Consider the following 24,495-nt stretch of genomic DNA (forward strand, 5'->3'; position numbering starts at 1 on the left):
GAGTTTGAACTGCCAGCCTTCCGGTTAGTAGTCAAGTGCCTTAGGCACTATGCTACCAGAGCTCCCACTAGATAGCTTAGCACAGAATTTTCTGTGGTGACAGAAATGTTCTGTATCTGTACCGTCTAATACATACAGTAGCTATTAGCTACATAGAGCTACTGGACATTTGAAAGTAGCTAGTATGAATGAGAAGTGAATTTTTTATTTGAATTAATTAAAATTTAAAGAGCTACAAGTGCTTAGTGGCTGTCTTACCGGACAGTACAGATATCCACCATCTATCATGACTGTGAGATCTTAAAGAAATTTATCTACGTTGGGCAATATGAGGTATGCAGTGACTCAATGTAAAAGGAATCAAACAGATTGAGATTTGAAGTCCAGCTCTACCACTTGACACTGATTACTTATTTAAGCTCACTTAAACTTTGGTTTGCTCTTCTGTAAAATGGAGATAAGAACACTATCTTCATAAGGCTGTTTTAAGAATTAAGATGTCATAGGCTTAGCATAGTGCATGGTACATAGTGAGCACTATGAAATAACTGGCAGCTATTACTTCTAAAGGATATCTTATAAAACTCTTCATCAAATGTAGTAACTATTTTATTCAAACTATATTAACATTGGCTTTTTCATTCCAACCTCTAGGGTGAAATAAAAACAAAAGGAAATCAAGGTGCAAAAGCATAAAGAAAGGAGAAAAAATTTCCTGTTGAGATTAGTATAACGTGTATACGACAAAGGCATGTTGTTGTTGTTATGTACTGTCAAGTCGGACCTGACTCATAGCTACCACTCCTTAGGTTTCTGAGGCAGTATCACTACGGAAGTAGATTGCCCAACCTTCCTTCTGAGAAGTGGCTGGGGGGTTTGAACCACCAGCCTTCTGGTTAGCAATCAAATGCCTTAGGCACTATGCTACCAGAGCTCTCTACAATAAAGGCATAGGGACAGGAAATATGATTTATACCTAAAATATAAATTGTTCAGAGTCTTGCCACAAAGATAAAATACTGGTTTATATTTTCTGAAGTAGCAGTAACAGTTTGAGGAAAAAAATTAAGGAAGAATCATGAATAATTACAAAATACATAGAGATCTTAAAACTGATAATGGTTTATATATTAGCCCTTTGACTCATCAAGGGATAGCTTCAGAAATAATCATAATTGTTCACATATTATAATACATATAACAAATTCTCTAAGCAGTTGTTCACATTTTAAATCATTAAAAAAAATTAAAAAGGTCTCAAGCTTTTGGATTATTATGTTGATAAAGTACAAGTGCCTGGCACATTTCCAAATATTTGCTGAAATCCTTCTTCTATTTCACCATTCTTAATAGGAAATGATCAACATATGCTCCCTATTGCAGTTTGTTCAGTGGAAGAATCTAGTTAACTGAAATATTACTACTTCTCTGAATCTTTAAAACAATATTCTACATACATTTCTCATGCTCGATTTTTCCATAGCAATTTTTCTTCCAGTTGGTAATCAGAAGCCTGACCTTGTGACATGCTTTTAGGGATGTTCTTTAGGTAGGAGAATTAAGACCTACTAAGCTGTGGTAGCATTAATACCTAAGGCACTTGACTGCTAATCAGAAGACTGGTGGTTCAAACCTACCAGCCACTCCTCGGAAGGAAGATGGGGCAATCTGCTTCCGTAGTGATACAGCCTCGGAAACCCAAGGAAGATGCGCTAGGAGTTGGGGCTGACTTGATGGCACATAACAACAACAACAAGAAGGCTGTCAACAAGTATTTCATACTAACAAATATTAACTTCTTTTCACACAATGTGTGGAAAGATTAACCCTCTCTTCTTACATTATTTTTCTAGGTTTTCACCAGTCTTTAAGATCTGTGACAGTGTCAGAAGGGAAAAATGGCTAATAATTACTAAAATTTGAACTATAAGACATATAGATTCATTACGTAAGACACAAATTATCAAAAAGTAATGTTAAAATTGGTATTAGGAAGTGATTAGAATATTAAGTTAAAGATACTAAAGTCTGCTTCCACACAAACTTAGCCTACCTTACTGTCCCGAGACACAGGCAGTCGCAATAATGCATCATTGCCTACATCTCCCATAAGGAAGTTTGTAAGGCTATGCAAGGAGATCAAAAAAAAAAAAAAGAAAAGAAAAGAAAAGAGAAGTCATTACATTGCTTTGTCATAAATTTTGTATTTAACATGTCACCTAGGATAATTTCTTTTTATGTGAAACTCTTGGGTGCCGGGGGAGGGGGTGGTGGTGCAGAACTCCTATTCACGTAAACCACACCATAATCACTTGTAAATGGATGTTGCTTTTAAATAGCTTATAAACCAGTTGTCAAGTCAACTCTGACCCATGGCCACCCCATGTGTATCAGAGCAGAGCTGTGCTCCACAAGGTTAGTGGCTGATTTTCAGAAGTAGACTGCCAGGCCTTCCTCCTAAGGCACTTGAACTTTCAACCTTTTCAACCCTAGGATCCTATACAACTATAAAGACACCTTTAAAGGTAGTAATGAAGAAATACAGAATGTGCAGTTTTACCAAATTGTGAAAAATTTTTATACTATTTAATATTCTATTTTCCACATATCTTACTGAATTTTGTAATATACTCTCACTAAGACACCTATGTCCAAATATTTAAATGACAGTTCTCTACTTACATATTCCCAAACGTGAAAGCCAATGTTTCAATGGAAGAAAACACTTCTCGGAAAAGATCGTTTTTGTTTTCTTCATTAACTTCTGTGAAGTTCACAGCTATAGGAAAAGGTTGGTTACAATAAATGAGGAAGAAAATATTTCAAACTAGATTTATACAAAGTCATTTGTTACTCTAAAAGTAACATTTTCCTTTAAGAAGCACTGTAAGATTCAGAAACTGGAAAGTCTAATATATAAAATGGATAACACATTCAAGTTCTTTATTAAGGAAATCACACAAAGGAAACAGCTTGAATAAAAAAGTATTTGTCATTCCAGAGTAACTACTCCATTGAAAAAAGTGAGTCAATGTGAAATCAATTGGTCTTGGAGTCCCTGAGTACATGTTACACCAAACTGTTCTCATAGTAGTGTTCTAGGCCATTTTCTCTCCCTTATTGCTTTCTGGAAATTTTTTAAAACAGCTAAACACATTAAGGCTCACTTAAGTACAATACGAAGTACATCTTTTACTACGAATTACCAATAACTGAATTCATATATACATGTGACTTAGCATAAAAGCTGTAACAAAGTATATCATAGAACACACCAGACGCTGCAGTGAATAAAGGGAATGGGGAGAAACCAAGTAGAGAAGAAACCATTCTTTGCTCTACAACAAAACTGCTCTTAACCTTGAATGCACATTAGATCTATCTAGGGAATTTCAAAAACCAAGGAAGTCTGGGCCACCCCAAGCAAAGATTCAGCTCTCATATGTTTATGATGAGCATGGATATTTTTTCAGAAGCTCTCCCAGGTGACTTTAATATACAACTAGGGTTGAAAATCCCCTATTTGAAAGCAACAAATCCTGGGCAGAGATTTAAACCTCAAGCCTGTAAATCCTATGAAATAACAACCAAAATTTTTTTATGTATATGTCTTTGTAGATATTAGAAGCTAAAGTCTATACATTTCATTGGTTTCTCATAAGTAACCCTAATACAAACAAAAAAATAAGAATCACTGCAAATAATTCTTTTACAAAACTCTAGGACTTCTGTTCTGGCCAAGACAGAGAAATGAGGATTAGGATAACATTCCCACATGAAACAACTTAAAACAAAACAAAAAACAAAACAAAACACCTCTATTGACAACAGCCAAAAGATGTAAGCAATGAATGAATGAGGAAATGGTAAATACTACACATAGACTACTATTCAGCCATAAAGAGAAGTCCTGATTCATTCTATAACATGGATGAACCTTAAACACGTCATGCTGAGTGAAATAAAGGTAATCACAAAAGGGCAAAAATTTAATGTTTCACTTATATGAAATAACAAGAATAGACAAATATTTAGAAAGACTAAAGTCCTCAGAAGGAAGATGGGGCAATCTACTTCCGTAGTGATACTGCCTCGGAAACCCAAGGAGGGGTCGCTATGAGTCGGGTCTGACTCGACGGCATATAACAACAACAACAACAAAGTCTGTTAGTAGTTACCAAGGGCAGGATGGAGAGGGAAAGACAAAGTCATTGTTTAGGAAGCATTGAGTTTCTGTTTATGGCAATGGGAGATTTGCCAATGAGTATGGATGATGGTTGCGCACATGGTTCACACAAATAATGTCACTAAATTTGAAAAAAAAAAAAGTTGAATTGGCAGATGTATTATATATATATATATATTTTATGACAATAAAAACATTTTCAAAACCTGTATACAAAATACAAGAAACAACAGTTTTCAATATATTACACATTAGGCAACAAAGGATAGTGATCTCTGACAGACAACAAACAACTGAGGTAGCTCTACAAGTGCCACTGCTTAATGCTCAGTATCACATAGCATATTTCTGAGCAAAAAAAAGTATTATCCAGGATAAAGGAGGTCATTTCATAATGAGGAAGCAGTTGATTCATCAAGAGGACATAACAACCCTATACATTTACACGTTCCCACTGCCATAGAGTCAATTCCAACTCGTAATGACCCTGTAGGACTTCCAAGGCTGCAAATCTCATGGAAGCAGACTATCACATCTTTCTTCCGCAGAAGTGCTGGAGAGTTTGAACTGCCAAACTTTCAGTTAGGAGTCGAGTACTTAACCACTGTGCTACCAGGGCTCCCCTATACATTTAGGCACTTAATAAACAGAGCTTCATAATGGATGAAGCAAAAAGCTGACATAACTGCAATGAGAAATAAAAATTTGCTATTATAGCCAGATATTTCAATAACTTCTCTCAATAACTGACTTAACAAGTAGAGAGAAAATCAGCAAGGGTATGGAATACTTGAACGACATGATCAACCACCTTGACCAGATCAACATTTATAGAATATTCCACCAAACAACAGCAAAATACACATTCAAGTACATGCTGAACATTTACCAAGATACACAATATTATGGGCCATAAAACAAGTCCTGATGAATCTAAAAGTAGGCAAAATATAGTCTGTGACCACATGAAAACAGGAATCAATAACAGACAGATCCCTAGAAAATCCCAGATATCTGGAAACCAAAGATATACCTTTCAATAACCCAATAATACTATACTTCAATAATATATCAAAGAAAAAGTCAAAGATAAACTAGAACTCTTTGGAAGTGAATGAAAACGAAAATACACTGTTCTGCAAAGTGGGGGCAAGGACACACAGAAGGGTGAGATTACAAAGTGGGTGCATTATCTTGATTGTGCTTATGGTTCCACATAAGTATGAATATTCAAAATTTATCACATTGTACATTTTAAATATGTAGCTTATTGGGTGTCAAGAAAAAAAGCACTTTATTAAATAACCCTAATTGAAATTGTATAGTTATCCTTTCTTTCTTATAAATACACTTTTTCAAGGCACTAACCAAAACTGGGAAACACAAAAATAATTGCAATAATTGTAAATAGTAAAAAGATGTTTTCAAATCATTGCCTCTTTCTTATCTTCATCCCTATGTGAATGTTAGTACAGCCATCCAATGAAATTTCCTCTTACTCCCATGCCTTTATGCCTTCGTATTCCTAACATCCTTTCTTCATTTTGCTCCTGTTCAGTGTTTCAAAGAAAAGTCTCTGGCTCCTTTCCAATAATAAATCTTCCCATCTCCTCCTACATTCTCCAAAAATCCTATACTACCTTTACTTCTCCTTTAAAGCTTCACAATCTCCCACTCAAATGATATCCTATTTTTACTCTTTTAATATATGCAATCCTTTGCTATGCAAAAACAAGAATTTTCATTTTATCTTAAGTCTTACTAAAGGTACCACCCATTCATTTTTTCAATGTCAGATTTGTATAAAAAGGCCCTTTCCATGGCATATATTGCCTTACCTCCCAAGTTAATCCTGAATTCACCAAGACTTGTCTTTTCTCCCAGCTTAATGGGAAACTTTTCCTGTAAAGGTCCAGATAGCAAATATTTTAGGCTTTTTAGGCCATACAGTCTGTTGCAACTACACTCTGCTATTATGGCATGAAAGCAGCCATAAACAACATATAAATGGATTAGAGTGGCTGTGTTCTAATAAAGCTTTATTTACAAAACAAGTAGCAAGCCAGATATGGCCCACCAGACTGTTTGCCAAAGAGCATGGGTTCCAAAACTAACCTACCTTTATTAAATCCTAGGTCTGTTTCTTACTAAGTTAAATAACTTAATGTGTGCCTCAGTTTCATCATTTATAAATTAAGGGTAATAAATGAAATTTAATTGAACTTAGAACATAGCAAATGCTCAATAAATGTTAGCTACTATTTTCACTCCACATCACCACTGAAAAATCTGTCAACAATAATCTCCTTGTTGTTAGGTGCCGTCAAGTTGTCTCTGACTCATAGTGACCCTATGCACAGCAGAACGAAACACCGCCAAGTCCTGCATCAGCTCCACGATCCCTGCTATACTTGAGCCCATTGCTGCTGCTACTGTGTCAATCCATCTTGTTGAGGGCCTTCCCCTCTTTCATTGACCCTCCACCTTACCAAGCATGACATCCTTCTTCAGTGAATGGTCCCTTCTGATAACATGACCAACGGAGGTGTCAATCAATAACCTCCTACACATCCTACTTAACCTTTCTACAACTTTCAACAATTCTACCACTTAATATGTATGCAACCTTAAATAAACCTCTCTCTATGCCCAGCTTCCTTATCTGCAAAACGGGAGATGACGGAACAATAATACTGATCTCAAAATGTTGTGAAGATTAAATGGGAAAATCCAGGTAAAGAGCTTAATGGTATCTGGCATATAGCAAGCACAAACTCAAGAGTGTCATGTATTATTACTATAAATATTAACCATTTCTTTCTGTCTTGATCAGGAGATTTGGTGGCACAGTGGTTAAGTGCTTGGCTGCTAATTGAAAGGTTGGTAGTTTAAATCCATCAGTTGCTATATGGAGGAGAAAGATGTGGTAGTCGGCTTCTATAAAGATTACAGCCTTGGAAACCCTATGGGAAAATTCTACTCTGTCCTAGAAGGCCACTATGACTTGGACTTGACTTGAAGGTATGGGGTTGTGGTGTCTGGTTTTCTGTCCTGAAGTATGATGCTGTCTTAGAAGCAATGTGCTATAGTAATTGGAAGGAAGAAGGCTTGAGTTCAAATCTGGTCTGTACCACTTCTTAAGTTACTCTGTACCACTTCTTATGTTACTCTGTATTTCTTCATAAAATACAAGGGCATATTATTGAGAGGACTTACTGAGAAAACAAATGTGGAATACCCAGAGTACAGTTCTTGGCATTATTAAGTATGACTTTCTTTCCTCAGTTCTGTATTTCTCTGAAGACAATTTGGTCTACATAGAGTTGTCCCCATTCAGCCTGCAGTTTTTGCCTAGGTTTCTTCTCTGCTCATTAACTCCACAGACTTCACCCATTTCCACACCTTCAAGGGAATGACTCTCTGAACTACTTGTCTAGTATTAACCTTCTGAGCTCCAAATCCATGTTTCCAGTAGCCTGTTTGATACTTTCCTTCCCTTATTTCCCAGTCTTCACCCACCAGCATCACAAGGTCAACACGTGCTAAACTTGAACTCCATCTTCTCTTCTACTCTGCCCTTTCAAGCCTGCTCTCTTCCACATGTCCTTTAGCTCAATAGTTTCACTTTCAAAATGCCTCTAAAATATTTTCCTGTTTCTATTCTCTATGCCAATGACTTAGTTCAAAAGCCCAAATTTTACCTCTAGTCTGAACTATTAATAGCCTGATAGTTGGCCTATCTCCACTGTCTATCATCCATAGGCCATTCTTTACAATGCCATCAAAATTTGGGTAAATACTTGTCCCCGTGGGGTTCCCTAAGTCACAGCACTGCACAGGAGACACATTGAGCATCTCCTTAAGAAATCACATGAATAGTTTTCCTAAATGCAACCTATTAGAAGAGCAAACTTTTTGAGCACAACCTTCAGTAAGAAATACATATTACATAATGATGATATGAGTCGGGGCTGACTTGGCACATAACAACAACAACAACAACATAATGATGAAAGTTTATTATGCAAGCACACATAATAGTATGTTATAGTTATATAACACCTATAAAATTTTGGAAGAGAGCTCTACTAGCGTAGTGCCTAAGGCACTTGACTGCTAACCAGAAAGCTGGCGGTTCAAACCCACCAGCTACTTCTCAGAAGGAAGGTTGGGCAATCTACTTCCGTAGTGATACCGCCTCAGAAACCCAAGGAGGGGTCGCTATAAGTCAGATCCAACTCGATGGCAGTCCATTTAGTTCTGTGGTTTATTCTCATTAAATTTTTAAAATGCTGGTTGCAACCCACTAAGATGTCTTGACCCACTTACTGAGTCAGGGCCCACAATTTGAAAGCCACTAAATGAAATCATACAATGAAAGAAAAATCATCATTTGCATGAAAAAATATCTACAGAAAAAAAAAAGCTACAAGATCTATATACCAAAAACTTTTAGGTTGTGCCTAAAGAACACAAAAGGCAACTTCAAGAGATGAAATGCATGCTATTCTTGATTAAAAACACTAAATACATAAATTTTCCTTTATTTAATCTATAATTTTTATTTAAATCACCTTCTAAATACCTAGAGATATTTTCTAGAATTACACAAGCCAATTCAAAATTCTAGCCATTAAAACTCTGCACAAAACTGGTAATGAGAAGAGAGGCTACACTTAAACACTAAAACATACTATGAAACTACACTAAAAGCAGTTTCCAAGTAATAATTATACATATTATAGTAACACATATGTATTACTATATATAGTAGCATATGTACTGCCATCAAGTTGGATCCGACTCATGGCGACCCCTCCTTGGGTTGCCGAGGTGCTATCATTATAGAAGTAGAGTGCCAAACCTTCCTTCCAAGGAGTGGCCGGTGGGTTTGAACCACCAGCCTTCTGATTAGCAGTCAAATGCCTCAGGCACTATGCCACCAGAGTCCCATAGTAGCATAATATAGGAATGTATAATATACACTATAATAATAAGAGTATGTATTAATATACAACATGTATTACAGTAATATATCACATATACACACATGTGTGTTATATTAAGAAAAATATTAAGATCCATAATTAGATACAAATATATGTGAAAATTTAATATATGATAAAGGTGGCATTTCAAATCAGTGGGGAAAAAAGATGAATTATTCAATAAATTAACTAGATACCTAGCTACTTTAGAATATATAAAAAACTTTAATAAATTATAATATTAAAACATAAAAAGGAAAACCACTGGAGAAATTATAATCTCAGAATGGGGAAATCCTTCCTAATAACCAAAACTCAGAAACTATAAAAGACAAGACTAATAAACTTAAATGGAAAAATAAAACAGAAAAGAATACCATACATAAAATCAAAATTAAAAACAAACTGGTAAAATTTGCAACTTACATCAAAGATTAAGTTAAGGGCTAATTACACACACACACACACACACACACAGTTTTTTCTATAAATCAATTTAAAAACAAAAAAAGGACCAACTACCAAAGAAAAAATGGACGAAGTATCAACTGACATAAAAGGAACTACAAATGGCTCTTAAACATAATGTTCTGAAGATGAGGAAATGCCAATAAAATCTACAGAGATGCCAAATTTCACCATCCAATTGGATGACAAAGCTTGGTTGGTAACCAGCTCTGTCAGCCAAGGTACAAATCAGCCTTCTCAGTACTGCAGGCAAAAGGGCAGAACCTCTGCAGAGGGCAACATGGTAGTATCAAAAATATAAATGCACACACCATCTGATCTAGCAGTTGCCCACCAAAGAATTTATAGTCATTCATCAAAGCATTGCTTCTAACAGAAAAAGAACAGAAACAATTCTAAAGCCTACTGATTAAATTATGTTGTTGTTGCCGTCAAGTTGGCTCTGACTCATGGCATTGTTATGTTTTAACAGAACATAATGTTGCCTGGTTCGTTCTTCTTCAAAATCATGTGTTTGTTATCCAGAAGGTTTTCATTAGCTGATTTTCAGAAGTACATCATCAGGGCTTTCTTCCTAGCCTGTCTTAGTCTGGAAGCTCCGTTGAAACCTGTCCACCATGGTTGACCCTGCTGGTGTTTGAAATACCAATGATACAGCTTCCAGCATCACAGCCACACACAAGCCCCCACAGTACAACAAACTAACCAATGAGTGGTGAAAATAAACTGTAGTGTATCAACATAACAAATTACTATCCAGTTTTGAATGTAAAAACAAAGAATGAAAAATCCTTTATATACACATAAGGAATGAGCAAGCAACAGAACAAATACCATTTGGGTAAAAAAGAGTACATATACATATATTTGTTTGTAAATAAATTATGTATCTCTGGAAAGAAACCAATAATAGTTATTGCTGAGCTAGGGAAAGGAATAGGGGGCTAAGGGTCTTAGGAGAGAGACATCACTATTGCATACTCCTTTATACTATTTGCATTTTGAATCATGTGACAGTATTATCTACTGATAAAGTTTTCAAAACAAGAAAACACGAGGCTTCTATAATTGTGGATTTATAACTAAGGTTTATTTTCTTTATTTACCAACTTTTAAATTTAGGTCAAAAAATAGACATGCAAAACCAAAATAAATGGTTCTTTCCATTTATATTACAAGTAAGGTTGCCCAAAATAATTAAAACACAAATACTTAGTACATTTACTGACTGCTAAAGATGTCTTTATCAGCTTCAAAAATAGGCTGTATCTCTCTTACCATATTGCAAATAGTTTGTCAGACTGAACTTCCTGCTTGGAAACATGAGGAGACACAGGAAATACAAGTTACTATTAGAATGAATGGGGAAAAGCTAAGGATATTTCTTTTAAAGTTATTAAAAGGTAAATTCCACTTTCAAAATAAAAATTGACTTTAAAAAATTCAATTTTTCACTTATTATACATATGAAGTAGATGTATTTCATGCATTCAAATCTGTGGTACCACCACCAAGATTTTACATCCTTGATTCTAAAGTTATACCACAGAAGCTATTTTTCTTTTTAACAATTTGGTATATTTAAAAAGTACACTTGACAATTAAGACCTCCAAAGAAGTTAACTGACCAGGTCACCATCATTTTTGAAATGGAATAACAGAGTTAAAACTCAATAAGCTTCCTGATCCTATCATACATTAGTTTTTAACTTTTCCTCTTTAAAACAGAGACAACAAAAATGTACTCTTATAGGTTTTTTGCGAAGATTTATATAGATAGCAATATGCAAAGCACCTAGACTGTCTGGCATAGACTAGATGTTCAAAAATGGTTCCTACCTCTCTCAGACCGTTCCAAGGCCTGACAACGAAATCACCATTAAAGTGGAAGAATTAAATGTTCTGATTTGACTTCAATTTTTCAGGTCACTACACTGATACATTTGATGTATCAATGATATTTTTAGATAGGCTCAACAACATAGAATGGGGAGAAGGTTTTATTTTAAAATATAAAAATTTACTCCATAGAAAACGACAATGTTTAGTTTTATAGTGCCATGAAGTTCTATCAAAACAGAACAAGTTCCTCAACCACAAAGTACTCTTCCCCTTTTAAACAGCATCCATAAACCCAAGTAAAATAATAACAATAATCTCAAGGGTAACGACAGTCACAGTGGGAAATAATATCTAAAAGATCGCTTTACCTCAAAGATAAAAAGATCTTCAAGGCAGCTTAGAGACCACTTTCTTCATGTCTGTTTCTGGAATGTGGACACCAGCTACACAAGGGCACACTCCTTCCCCAGGACATCCTGACTGCGCACAATAGCTATTGACAACAATTGAACTGTGGTCGCTATTTCCAAGCATGGAAATTTTACTATCTATAGCGGCAAGTTTCCCTATCTAAGTTAAATGGCACTTGTAAGCAATCTATTTAAAAACAAATTTAGTTACTAAGCACATTTTTTAAAATCACAGCACAAGCTATCTATATTTCCCATTTAAAACCATCTGCATATTTTTGGTGCTTGAAATACAGGATAAAAAAGCTACAAAAAAGAATCTATAGCAACAAAAGGGGGGTGTAGTCTATATCCTACAGACAAGGTTTTTATTTTCTCTTCCCGCCTCATCCCTTGACATTTGCACTTTACCCTCCCCAGGCAGTAGCAAGCTCACCATCTCATCCTCCATTCAGAGTCCTTGTGCAAGCTACCTACATCGCAGTCCCGAATTCCCAACTCTAGCCCTGTTAATACCTATTCAGTCTTCAAGACTCTGGAGGAGTTACCCCTTTTCTCTAAAGTTTCCTTTCCTTATTCACTTGAGGATGGGCCCTTTCTCCATGCTCTCTCATGGCAGCCATATTACCTCTATTACAGACCTGATCACAGCATTGCTGTTACCTTACCTGTCTCTGATTCTACTGCACAACAGCTACCCAGAAGTCACTTTTCATTCTTACAGTGAGTTGTTGTTATTGTTGTTATGTGCCGTCGATTCAGACCCGACTCATAGGGACCCCTCCTTGGGTTTCCGAGGCAGTATCACTATGGAAGTAGATTGCCCCATCTTCCTTCCAAGGAGTGGCTGGTGGGTTTGAACCGCCAGCCTTCTGGTTAGCAGTCAAGTGCCTTAGCCACTATGCTACCAGAGCTCCTATTCAGAGCTCAGTGAGTTAGTATTACCTTATCAGTGCTTTCTGACACCAATGACCACTTTTTAAAACCCTGGGCTTTAAAAATTCTGTGACGTCTCTCTCCAGATTGTCTCCCTACGTCTTAAATGTTTCTCAAGTTCCTCTATCTTCTCTATGTCCCTGGAATCTCACTCATACTTGGTCCTCTATTTACTTTGGTCATTCAAAGACAGTGTCTTCCTCTTCCATTACCACTTCCATACGCTAACAACTCCCAAATCCACACCTTCAACTCAGACTTCTCCTTAACCCTCAACATTCAGTCTGTTATGTTTTGACAAATCGGTACCTACCCCTTGTATGTAACAGCCCACATTCTACCACTACCACACCCCAGCTACTGCCTCAGATCAGACCCTCAATCCTCATCTACCCTAATCCTAACAATCTCTTTGATTCCAGTTTCATATTTCTTCAAATATTCCCTTTCTCTCAATCCTTCCTATGTAGTTCAGCCCAGAATAAGTCTAACTACAAGTCACTGCATCAGAGGCTAATATCCCTAGTTCTTAATTCTAAGTTTTAGCACACATTTGCAATCTATATATATGCATACATATATACATATACATGTGCAAACACATGTATGTGATAAACTTTTTTTAAAGTTTTTATTTTAAAATAAAGTCCCAATTAAAGTTTATTTTTCTCCATTTGGTTCCTTCCTTATGTGAAATCACTGAAAATTATGGTTTTCCAGCATCCCTTATGCTCACATAACAAACACTTTCTGTATGTATACTAGTAACTCATTCCAAAAGAACATGCCATGCCTCCTTTCAAAACCTCAAAATTTTAAAATATCATTTGTCTGGTTTATTTAAGATAGTATTTTTAGAGTGTGTACTTTAAAATAAAGTTTCAATTTTAGAAAGGAAGAGATCTTTAGGTGTGACAGTGGGAATATTTAAATATCAAAGCATACAAAATTACTTATTAATATACTCCATAACAGTGCCGGAGAGATGGCTATGCAATCAACATGGACAAAGATAATATCATTTGGATCCTTTTTTCGCCTCTATCAGCCCACTTTGCACAGATCTTCCTTACCTTTCACTTTTGCAATAAGCACTTCTGCAGCATTTTGAAGATCAACAGAATTAAGGTTCTGATGCTTATTCATTACAGACTTTAAAACACGGAGAAGTTCGTCCAGACGTATATGAATGACTTCTTTAAAGCAATCTTAAAAAGAAAAAGAAAAAATTTTAATTTGTTTCCAAAGCATAGTTTCAGCAACCTAATCAAGAAAGACCATTTTGAAGCATATTCATGTAAAAGCAGCGGTTCTTCAATTTTTGTCTACTAAAAGTACACTTCTATTTTCACTATTGCAATTACATATAATTTATATAGCCTTCAGAAAACTCTTAATCATTTTAATTCATTGAGATTTTCAAAGTCTCTCACAGTTAATGATCAATTTACCCTTACATGTATTTTAAGTATCCAGTTTTTTCAGTCTAAATATGCTCTCCAGATTTCCCTTTAGGCAACTTTATAAGGTAACTTTTTCCAATCTTATAGTTTTTATTATCATTGGACATACACTAAGGACAGAGTTCAAACTCTATAAAGGCTGATATATTAACCAATATTAAAAAACACTTATGTGTTAAATTTCCACATTAGAATTGATTCTTTCAGTAAGTAATTATCAAATAATAGAAACCAACAGGTCATAGAATATATGCATATATAGATAGATATAGGTATCACTGTATGACCTGTACATTTTTTAAACTGTGATATAATTTACAAGTGATAATATGCATAAATCTTTATACAGTTCAGTGACTTTTTATACTTTTTAGATAATGTGAATTAGTTGCCAATAATGAAAAATTTTGAGACCTTTATAAAAATTCCAGATTTCCACCTCTAACTCAAAGATCTAAATCTGGTTACACCGGATTCACATTCCTCCACAGCCACCAGCATCTCGAACAGAGTAGTGGCTGTCCTCTTATGTATGTGTTCATTCCCTGAACCCACTTTTCTACCCTAAGCCTACTCCACTCATTTACACAACCCCTGGGCTTAACAGGCCCTTTAAATAGTGACTGTATAACTTATCCCTCAAACCATGAAGACACGTTTGCAAGTGAAAACGGGTGCTATTAATAATTATGCCAGGACAACAGGCATATTCTAGGACCACCACCCTAGGCAAACCAGAAGTTAACCCTATCTTTAAAACACCTGAAGCAATCCTCAAAAGTCTGAAAAAACAATCACCTTAAATGCAGTACTATGATGTAATTTTCCCCTCTGCATCGTCATACAGCACTAGTGTTCAATAATAGTTGACATTTACTGAGCACTTAATATGTGCTATGCACCGTTCAAATCCACCAGCCACTCCTCGGAAGGAAGGTTGGGCAATCTACTTCCATAGTGATACCGCCTTCGGAACCTAAGGAGTGGTCACTATGAGTTGGGCCCGACTCGATGGCAGTGTGTTTGGTTATTTTGGATGCACTGTTAATAGCACTTAAAAGGATATTCATTTAATTTTCACATCAACTGTATTAGGTAGAAAATAGTATCTCCATTGTACAGATGAGAAAATCCAGGCACACTTAGATTAACTAAATTATTAAGGTTGAAGTCAGAACTTGAATCCAAGGAGTATAGTTCCATAATTCATGCTTTTAATGTTACAGTGCCTCCCTACTGAAATGGTTAGAAAAACATAAACACACACTATTTTTAAATATAGTATTATTTGAAATTACAATTAGTATTTTTCAGAAATATTAAGACTAATCAGTAGGAAGAAAAATTATCTAAGGCTAAAAAAATATTCTACATCATCCATCTACTATTCCATTCATTAACAGTATTACTGAGAGAGAGAAATGTGTAGGATGACAGGAGAAGGCAAGGTAGGAGCAAGGAGTTGTTGCTGTTTTTGTTATGTGCCATCGAGTCGAACTCGACTCATAGCGACCCCTTCCCTGGGTTTCCGAGGCAGCATCACTACGGAAGCAGATTGCCCCATCTGCCTTCCGAGGAGTGGCTGATGGGTTTGAACCGCCAGCCTTCTGGTTAGCAGTCAAGTGCCTTAGCCACTATGCTACCAGAGCTCCCAGGAGCAAGGAGGGGAGCTGGTTATAGTAGAGCTAAGAAGACTATTGCTGGTAGAGGCAACAGAAAATAGTGCCAGAAATAAAGAGAACACAATGCCTTCTAGAAGAAAGAGTGACTTGTTCACCCAACAAATTTTATTGACAAAAAAAGAAATAGGGGGGAAAAGGTGCTGACCTAAGTAACTTTAGAAACTGGTACAGTCTATAAGACAAAAGGCAAAAGGAAGTATACATAAGCAATGTACTATAGTTGATAATTTTACAAAGGGGTATGAGTTAATAATTCTGACGCTGCCTCAAGTGTACTGGAAATCAAAATTTAAATAAATGGAGAGAGGGTGGTGTAGGCCAGGTTTCTCACTGTTGGGAGTGGGAATTTACAGATAAACAAGAGGAGGAGGCTAGAATAATCCATGTGGCAATGGATACCTCATTAGGAACTCAAGTTTAGGCTATACTTAAACTCAAGTTTAAACTAAACTAAAGTTTAAACTTCTAGATAAAAATGGTTACAGAAATACTTATAGATATGTATGTATGTATGTATCTATCTATATATAAGGAGCTCTGGTGGTGGAAAGGGTAAGGCATGTGGCTACTAACCAGAAGGTTGAGTGTTCAAAGCCACCAGCTGCTCTGTGGAAGGAAGATGAAGCGATATATATACTTCCACAAAGATTTACAGCCTTGGAAACTCAATGGAGTCACTATGAGTTGGAATTGACTTGATGGCAGTGGGCTGGGTTGGATTTGGTTTATATACACATATAAGGAGCTCTCATGGTGCTGTGGTTAAGGCATTAGAGTGCTAACCAAAAGGTCAGTGGTTCAAACCCACCAGCCACTCCATGGGAGAAAGACGAGGCAGTCTATTTCCATAAAAACTTACAGCCTTAGAACCCCTGTGAGGGTTGCTGTCAGTCAGAATCTACTTGATGGCAGTGGATGGATATATACATATATTTTTCTGTGCTGTCAACTGCCAAGAGCCTAAAAGAAACTGTATCAAGTAGCAACCAGCACACCTAGTACACAGATGTTGGTTCCTAATACCATTCTCCAATAAAAAGAATTAGGGCTCCTAGGAAAAAGGGCTCTTTCTAGGACTAGGACAGAAAATACACAAGATGAAACTAGGGTATCTTGTAGTGCTAGAAAGTAAGGAAGTGAGATATATATATGTGTCAAAGAGGCATAAGAACCAACTGAAAGAGGTCCTAATGGCCAAATTTGGAACAATCCCAGCAACAAATAAAGTAGTACTGAGTTCTAAGTTAAAGACAGTAGTTGCAGTGTAGTAAATTACTTTGTATGGCTTTTCTACCCATAAGTCATTGTAAATTTAGTGGTGGAATGAGCAACTGATAAGTTCCTGATTGCTGAAGCTGTCCACCTGGAGTATTTGTTGGGAGTGGCACAAAACAATGTTCTGGGAGGTGCCCACTCTCTCTCAGGTGCTTAGAGTTCTGATGCTATAATTGGCTAGTTTGACCACCCTGCCGGGCTCAAAAGGAGGCCTCCTAGAGGCAGAACTCTCTCTCTGACTGCTGGTTGAGGAAGACCTGCTGCTGAAAGAGACCTGGTCTCCTGAGACACATGTTGCTGGGAAAGAGACGCAAGAGACACACATTGCTGAGTAAGACACTGAGGGACCAGCACTGCTGGGAAAGAGACTGTGAGAGACTGTTGGCTGAGGGATGGTGGGCTGGGAGAGAGGCTGAGCATTTTTTCCTGAACTTGAATTGTACCCTGTGGTGCTTCCCTAATAAACCCCATAATCTGTGAGCTCTGTGTGGCCACTGCAGCGAATTATCGAACCCAGGAGAGAGGTGGTGGGTGCTTTGGGAGGAACGGTTGGAGAAAGGGCTGGAGGAAGGCAGCATGTCTGGCCTTGTAGGAATGGGCCTTAGGTTACTGCTGGTAATCCTGTCTTCCTCTTGTAGGGTTAGAGGAGGTCGGAACATGTGGCCTCCTTGCCGTTTTAGCAGTAGCATTGGATATTTATTCCAAAATAAATAACATGAGTCCATATTGATATAAATAACTGAGTAAATTAATAAGTGAGGGAGAAGAGACAACGTTACTCTGCAAAGAATTCCAAATTTATGTAGGTCCTCTGCCCTAAAGGAGGTGGAGCATAATTGTTTACTCCTCAAGTGTGGGCTGCACATACTGACTTCTTTCCAAAGAATATAGCATGGGCGTGGAGTAGGGGAGTAACCTGACAATGGAGAAACCTGACAAACACCACCTCAGCCAAATGATCAAGGTCAACATTAACAGTAATAAATCCTATTGATAGTCTATACCCTCAATATGTAATGAAAATGGCATTTTTACCTCTGTGGTCTTCCTCTCAAAAACCCGTAATCCTGGTCTAATTGTGAGAAAAACATTAGAGAAATGCCAATAGAGGGGCAGACTACAAAACAACTGACCAGTGCTTCTCAAAACTGTCAAAGTCATCAAAAACCAGGGAAGTCTGAGAAACTGTCAAAGCCAAGCAAAGTCTAAGGAGTTAGGGCAACTAAAAATAATGTGGTATCCTGGATGGAATCCTGGAACAGAAAAAGGACATGAGGGAAAATATATAGAAATCTGAATAAACTATGGAGCTTAGCTAATAAAAATGTATTATATTGGTTGTTTAATTTTAACAAATGTACCATAGTATGCAAGGTATTAATAAGGAAACTATGTGTAGAATTACATGGGAGCTCTCTGTATCAATTTTTCCTTAAATCTAAAACTGTTCTAAAATATTTTTACAAGTCAAATATAAGCGGGATAAAGATTTTAGAAATTCTTTTATGTGGTGTTGGAATATCTTCCCCATAAACATACATTACTTTTACAATAAATTTTTTTTAATATTTATGACTTTTTTTAATTCCTTGGGAAAATTATGAGTATATAGTTTAAAGAATAAATGTACCATTTAATAAACTGCCTTAAAATAATGAGTATAATCTATTTTGTCTGTACTATAATTTTGGATGTTAGTAACTTAACTGAAGCAATACAGAATGGCAGCTGGAACACAGTAAACCTAAACCAAACCTCCATCCTCAGGTTGATTCTGACTCACAGGGACACTATAGGATAGAGTAGAACTGCCCCTTAGGGTTTCCAAGGCTGTAAATCTTTACAGATCAGACAGCCTTATATTTCACCAGCAGAGTGGTTGGTGGGTTTCAATTGCTGACCTTTAAGTTAGTAGTCAAATGCTTTAACCACTGCACCACCACAGCTCCTGTCCAACAGCTGTTTGTATTATTAATTTATACACAGTAGAAAAAGGTTAGCAAAACAACATAGATTAGGTCTGAAATAGAACCTAGTAGCTTTGAAACAAAACAATTTCCTGGGAAAATGATATAATCTCGAGTTGTAACAAATTACAAAAATTTCCAGATTTCCCCCTCCCCAATTTTACACAGCAAAGTCTCTTGTTTCTTTGGCACACACATAACTAAATAAAAGTCGTGCATGCTAGTATTTCTGTTTATTCTCTAAACCCAAGGTTGAGTGATCATCTTGTATCACCAAAAGGTTTGTAGTGTACTCTTTCTAAGCTTAACATATGTAATTCTTAAAGGGAAGGAAAAGCCAGTCATTTCTAGTCCCTATTCTGACGTTCTATGGTAAAATCCACAGACATTAATATACTTAGGGAATGCTGTGAGAATACGTTGGTGTAAGTCTCAGGTCAAAGGAGCTTAGTTTTCAAACAGTGCCAACAACAATCATTATGCAAAAGTTAGTGCTGGGCATCAGGCAAGAACTACAAAACACTAATGACCTAAATGTCTAAATAAACCACGGTAACAAACTTTGGTCTTGTCAGAGTCAAGGAAATTAAATATGCTGAAGTATCTTTCAAAATTGTTAAGTATTTTAAAATTTTCTTAGTTTTAATTTTTAATATGGTAAGTAGTGATAGATACAAGCCACATAAACAGAAACTTAAACTTTAAGAGTGCAAAAGGGTCCGAAGAATCCCTGCTAGTGTTAAAAAAAAAAAAAAAAAAAAAAACACTGTAATAACTGTCAGCATAATTGTTTTACCAGTTTGAAAGTTTTTTTTTCCTATAAAACTAAAAAAAAAAAAAAAACCAAAAAACCAAACTCATTGCTGTGGAGTTGGATCTGACTCATAGCGAGCCCTCCCTGGGTTTCCAAGGCACATCGCTACAGAAGTAGATTGCCGAATCTTTCTTCCGAGAAGTGGCTGGGGGGTCTGAACCACCAGCCTTCTGGTTAGCAGTCAAGTGCCTTAGGTACTATGCCACCAGAGCTCCCCTATAAAGAAGCCCTAAAAGATACAGAAGTTGTACCAAATTAACATGCTGAAAAACAGTAACTGAGTTTTTTAGGATTTTCAGAAGTATCTCAAATTGCCCAACAAGCAATTCCAATTTCCTGGGATTGAACACACTTCTAAAGGTTATAACCCAACAGAAATGAACAAAACAACTAAATAAAAAAAATGTTCATCACAAAGATTCATAACCTTTCAAATGTATTTGGGCAGAAAGATCAACTACTAAGACATCAGCATATCTTGATAATATTTTACCTGGGACCTTGTAATTAGCAAATCCTCAACTATTTGCTTCATAAATGGTGAAGTGTTCTATTTTTACCAAATGTTTACTTCCTTCATAGCCTCTTAAATTGAAAATAATTTTTTTAAAGTATTGTATCAGTAGTTAATTAAGCAGCTCCTTCATCAACACTAAATTTTTTTTTTGGAAGGCGAAAAATAAAACATTAGCAGCACCGAGGAAAGCAGAAGAGAATAAATACTAAGAAAGGGTAAGTGGTTTCTTTGTGTGACAGAAAGATTTACATTGAGAGAGGTGGGTTCTAAACCTGAATGTGCCACTTTCTTGAAATGACCAGACAGAACTCTTAGCTTCATTGATCATGGATTCAACATCAGTAAAATAGAATTGATAAGAACACTTGTTCTAAATATTGTATACAATTGTTATGAATTTTAAACAACAAATGAAATAGCTTTATAAAGTGTACATATGTGTTTACATAGTTATTATTACTGTTAAATTTGTAAACCATTCAAAACCAACACCTTTGAAAACATATTTGCCTCATACAGAAATTCAATAACAAATATAACCAGGTCTCACAATATTTTGGCTAATGAAAAAGAGATATTAAAGTTAAATTTCAATTACATTAAAGTTCCAATTTTCATTTTGTACATAAAATTTAAATTACTGAAGTACTTGGAAAGAAAACAGCATTGTCATTGTTAGCTGCTATCGAGTTGATTCTGACTCCTGTTGATCCCCTAAGTGCAGAACAAAACTGATCCATAGTTTTTAAGGCTGTGACCTTTCAGAAGCAGATTGCCAGTCCTGTCTTCCACATGCCTCTGGGTGGGTTCAAACCACCAACCTTTCAGCTAATAGTTGAACACTTAACCACCTGTGTAACCCAAAACTGAAACACAACCAAACTCACTGCTATCAAGTCTACTGACTCATAGTGACCCTTCCCTGGGTTTCCGAGGAAATATCTTTACAGAAGTTGATGTCCCAATTTTCATTCCAAGGAGTGGCTGGTCGGTTTGAACCACCAGTTTTCTGGTTAGCAAATGCCTTAGGCACTATGCCACCAAAGTGCCCAACCCAGAGACTCCTAAATAGTACTAAGTAAGGATATATTTTAGAAAAATACTTCTGTGACTATAAAGTTATAGTATTTAATCATATAACTAAATACAAGATACTGCACTTTAAAATTTTTTTAGCGGCCACACTGTAAAGATAATGAACTGTATGTATATGCATAAATATGACAGTCAACCAAAGCGTTAACATGAGTTATCTATAAAACTCTTTTATCCCCAATATTGTAATCTGACTTTTAATTTATTGTTTCACCCATTTGTGCCATTTATTTTCTGCTTGATTCAGCTTATCAAGTGAAAACAGATTAGGCAGCTCCACATTTTGGTTCTCATGCATTCACACAATAACACAGTGTTTATATTGAAACACTTCATGGAAATGCTTAAATAAATAAATGAAGGGGAAAAAAAAAACCATGTTTTCCTAGATTTAAAAAACCTGACAATAATTTTTAAAAATCCGTCTAGTTAATTCAGCTTGACCTCTCTCTGGAAAGCAATGAAAACCAGGAAGAAAAAAAGCTTCAGACATTATCACGAGGAAACTCCCTTTTTTTGCTGTAATAACTTCTGAATTTACAGGATAAAAGAGTAATCTAAGGAATAAGTACCTTTCTTTTCTTCCAGCTACCTAGGGATTGAAAATAATAATAAAAGCTGATTTTAAAAACACTTTATTTTCTAATATATACATATTAGAATATTTACACATATTAAATATATTCATTTATTACATAAGATTAAATGAGTTAATATAAGTAAATATATCAACAACCCCATGATGTAAGTACTATTATCTCCCTTTTACAGATGTGGAAACTAAGGCACAGAGCAGGTAAGAAACAACTAGAAAGTGGCAGAGGAGGATTCCACTTCCGCACTCTGGTTCTAGATCTAGTTCTCTTGGTCATTATGATATACATCATGGATAAAGAAGTTATGGATAATGACAGATACTCTGCCACATGTAATTTAATAGGCTATTAATTTCCAGTTGAATATGCCAATTCAATTGCCATCAAGTTGATTCAGACTCATACCAACCCTGTAGGACACAACAGAGGTGCCTGAGAGGTTTTCAAGGCTGTAAATCTTTACAGAAGAAGACTGCCTCATCATTCTTCCATAAAGTAGCTGGTGGGTTTGAACCACTGACCTTTTGGTTAGCAGCCTGAATGCTTTAACCATTATGCCACCTTGTAGTTACTACTGTAAGTGGCACTGAATCATGTAAATAAGTAGCAAAGTGTGAAGAGGAAAGCAATTCCTTGGAAACTGATTTCATGAGATAAGTAAGTTACCTGTATTTCATACTTCATTCCTCGAAGATTAATTTCACATCTATAAGCCCCTAAACCATACCCCGTAAACATTCACATTCACTCCTCCTAAGTGATATCCATCAAAAAGCATATTTAGAGATGTTTGCTTCTACAGAAGGCATAGCAAAAGAGCTTATCTGAGGCTGGCAACCTAATGTTTCTAATATTTCATAAAATACCTGGTATGCCTAAAGGCTGGAAAAGTAACAGTAACTAAAGGTAAAATTAACATTAAATGAAACCTGTCTAGAATAAATTTATAGACCCTCCTAGACATTCACCCAAGGAGCTCCAGTGGCATAGTGCCTAAGGCATTTGACTGCTAGCCAGAAGGTTGGCAGTTCAAACCAAACAGCCACTCTGCGGAAGGAAGACTGGGCAATCTACTTTTGTAAAAGTTTACTGCTTTGGAAACCCAAAGGGGTTGCTATAATTCAAGATCGACTGGATGGCAGTGAGTTTGTTTTTTGTTTATATATTCACCCAGGGGAAAAAATGGCTTTATTCAAAGACAGGATTACCGTTAAGAAAACAAAAAACTCACTTTGCAAACTCATGCACAACTATCTTCTCATAACAGAACATATTATTTAATGGCATTAAACTTTCGTTTGACTCCTCTGTTCAATAAAATTTGTTTAAGAAAATTAGCATACCTCTCTATGTCAAAGCCAGGATCTAGAATCATCAGAGTCTACCACTGAGGAGGCTAAAGCTATGTTTTTACAAAATAAAAGTGACACTTTACATTAGAAAGCCTTTGAAAAAATTACACACCTTAACTAGTTTATCTGAAACTGGTAATTTATAAATTTTTTTTCTAGTCTGTTTAAAAACAAAACAGAAAAGTCATGACAGTCACAAAAATAAACTATTAAATCCATCTCAAAAACAGCATTACATAAGAAAAAAGTTCCAAATAGTATTAGACTAACTGCTGATTTTCCTTCAAATATTTTTCTTATACCAGCAACAGACACTTCCAAGAACTGAGTACCAGAAAATTTAGCTATGTTGCACTATTCTTGTAGCCCAATTAAAATCCTTGCACTTTTCAAATTCCCATGTTTTGAGCTTCCTTCAATGATGCTCCAATCAGAAATGGGTAGGTATGTCACAAAGACAGAATTTAAAACTATTGTATAAAGTAGAACATTTATGAATTTGGAATTTATTTGGAATTCCAAACACATTATTTATTTATTGGGAATTCAGAACACATTTATTTGGAATTCAGAACACATTATTCCTCAGAGGGCAACCCAAAAAATTGAATTGGTACTTACACTGCACATATATTAATCTACAATGTTATAATTAAACAACACAAATGTGTAATTGAGTGCCTCAGCATTTTAATATAAGATGCAGTATTTACCCCATAATTATCATAATGCACCTTAATGATACTTGATAGAGATCTAAAACTTCAAATTCTACATCTGCCACTTGTAGAAGACGATAGAGTAACCTCCTCCTGGGAAAAAGTAGTGTAAGGAGAATTATCAAATTCTGGCCCTTATCCTATCAAAGCAAGAATGGAGTGTTTTCACAGTACTCTGATCTCCC

At 36.0% G+C, this 24,495-nt stretch overlaps 1 protein-coding gene across 1 annotated transcript in view; it reads right to left on the reverse strand.

The window, feature by feature from the left end:
* ARHGAP29 (Rho GTPase activating protein 29) overlaps positions 1 to 24,495 on the reverse strand; it is a 106,886-nt gene that overhangs the window by 76,666 nt on the left and 5,725 nt on the right. Inside the window, exons 2-4 of the mRNA XM_042780298.1 lie at positions 13,904 to 14,038; positions 2,683 to 2,779; positions 2,054 to 2,126 (exon numbers count right to left, since the gene is read on the reverse strand). Of these exons, the coding sequence (XP_042636232.1) occupies positions 2,054 to 2,126; positions 2,683 to 2,779; positions 13,904 to 14,038 (305 nt within the window). The remainder of the gene's footprint in view (positions 1 to 2,053; positions 2,127 to 2,682; positions 2,780 to 13,903; positions 14,039 to 24,495) is intronic.

The sequence above is a fragment of the Orycteropus afer genome, unplaced genomic scaffold, assembly GCF_000298275.1.
Source record: "Orycteropus afer afer isolate SDZICR_OR568_19922 unplaced genomic scaffold, OryAfe1.0 scaffold00033, whole genome shotgun sequence".
Classification (NCBI taxonomy): domain Eukaryota; kingdom Metazoa; phylum Chordata; class Mammalia; order Tubulidentata; family Orycteropodidae; genus Orycteropus; species Orycteropus afer.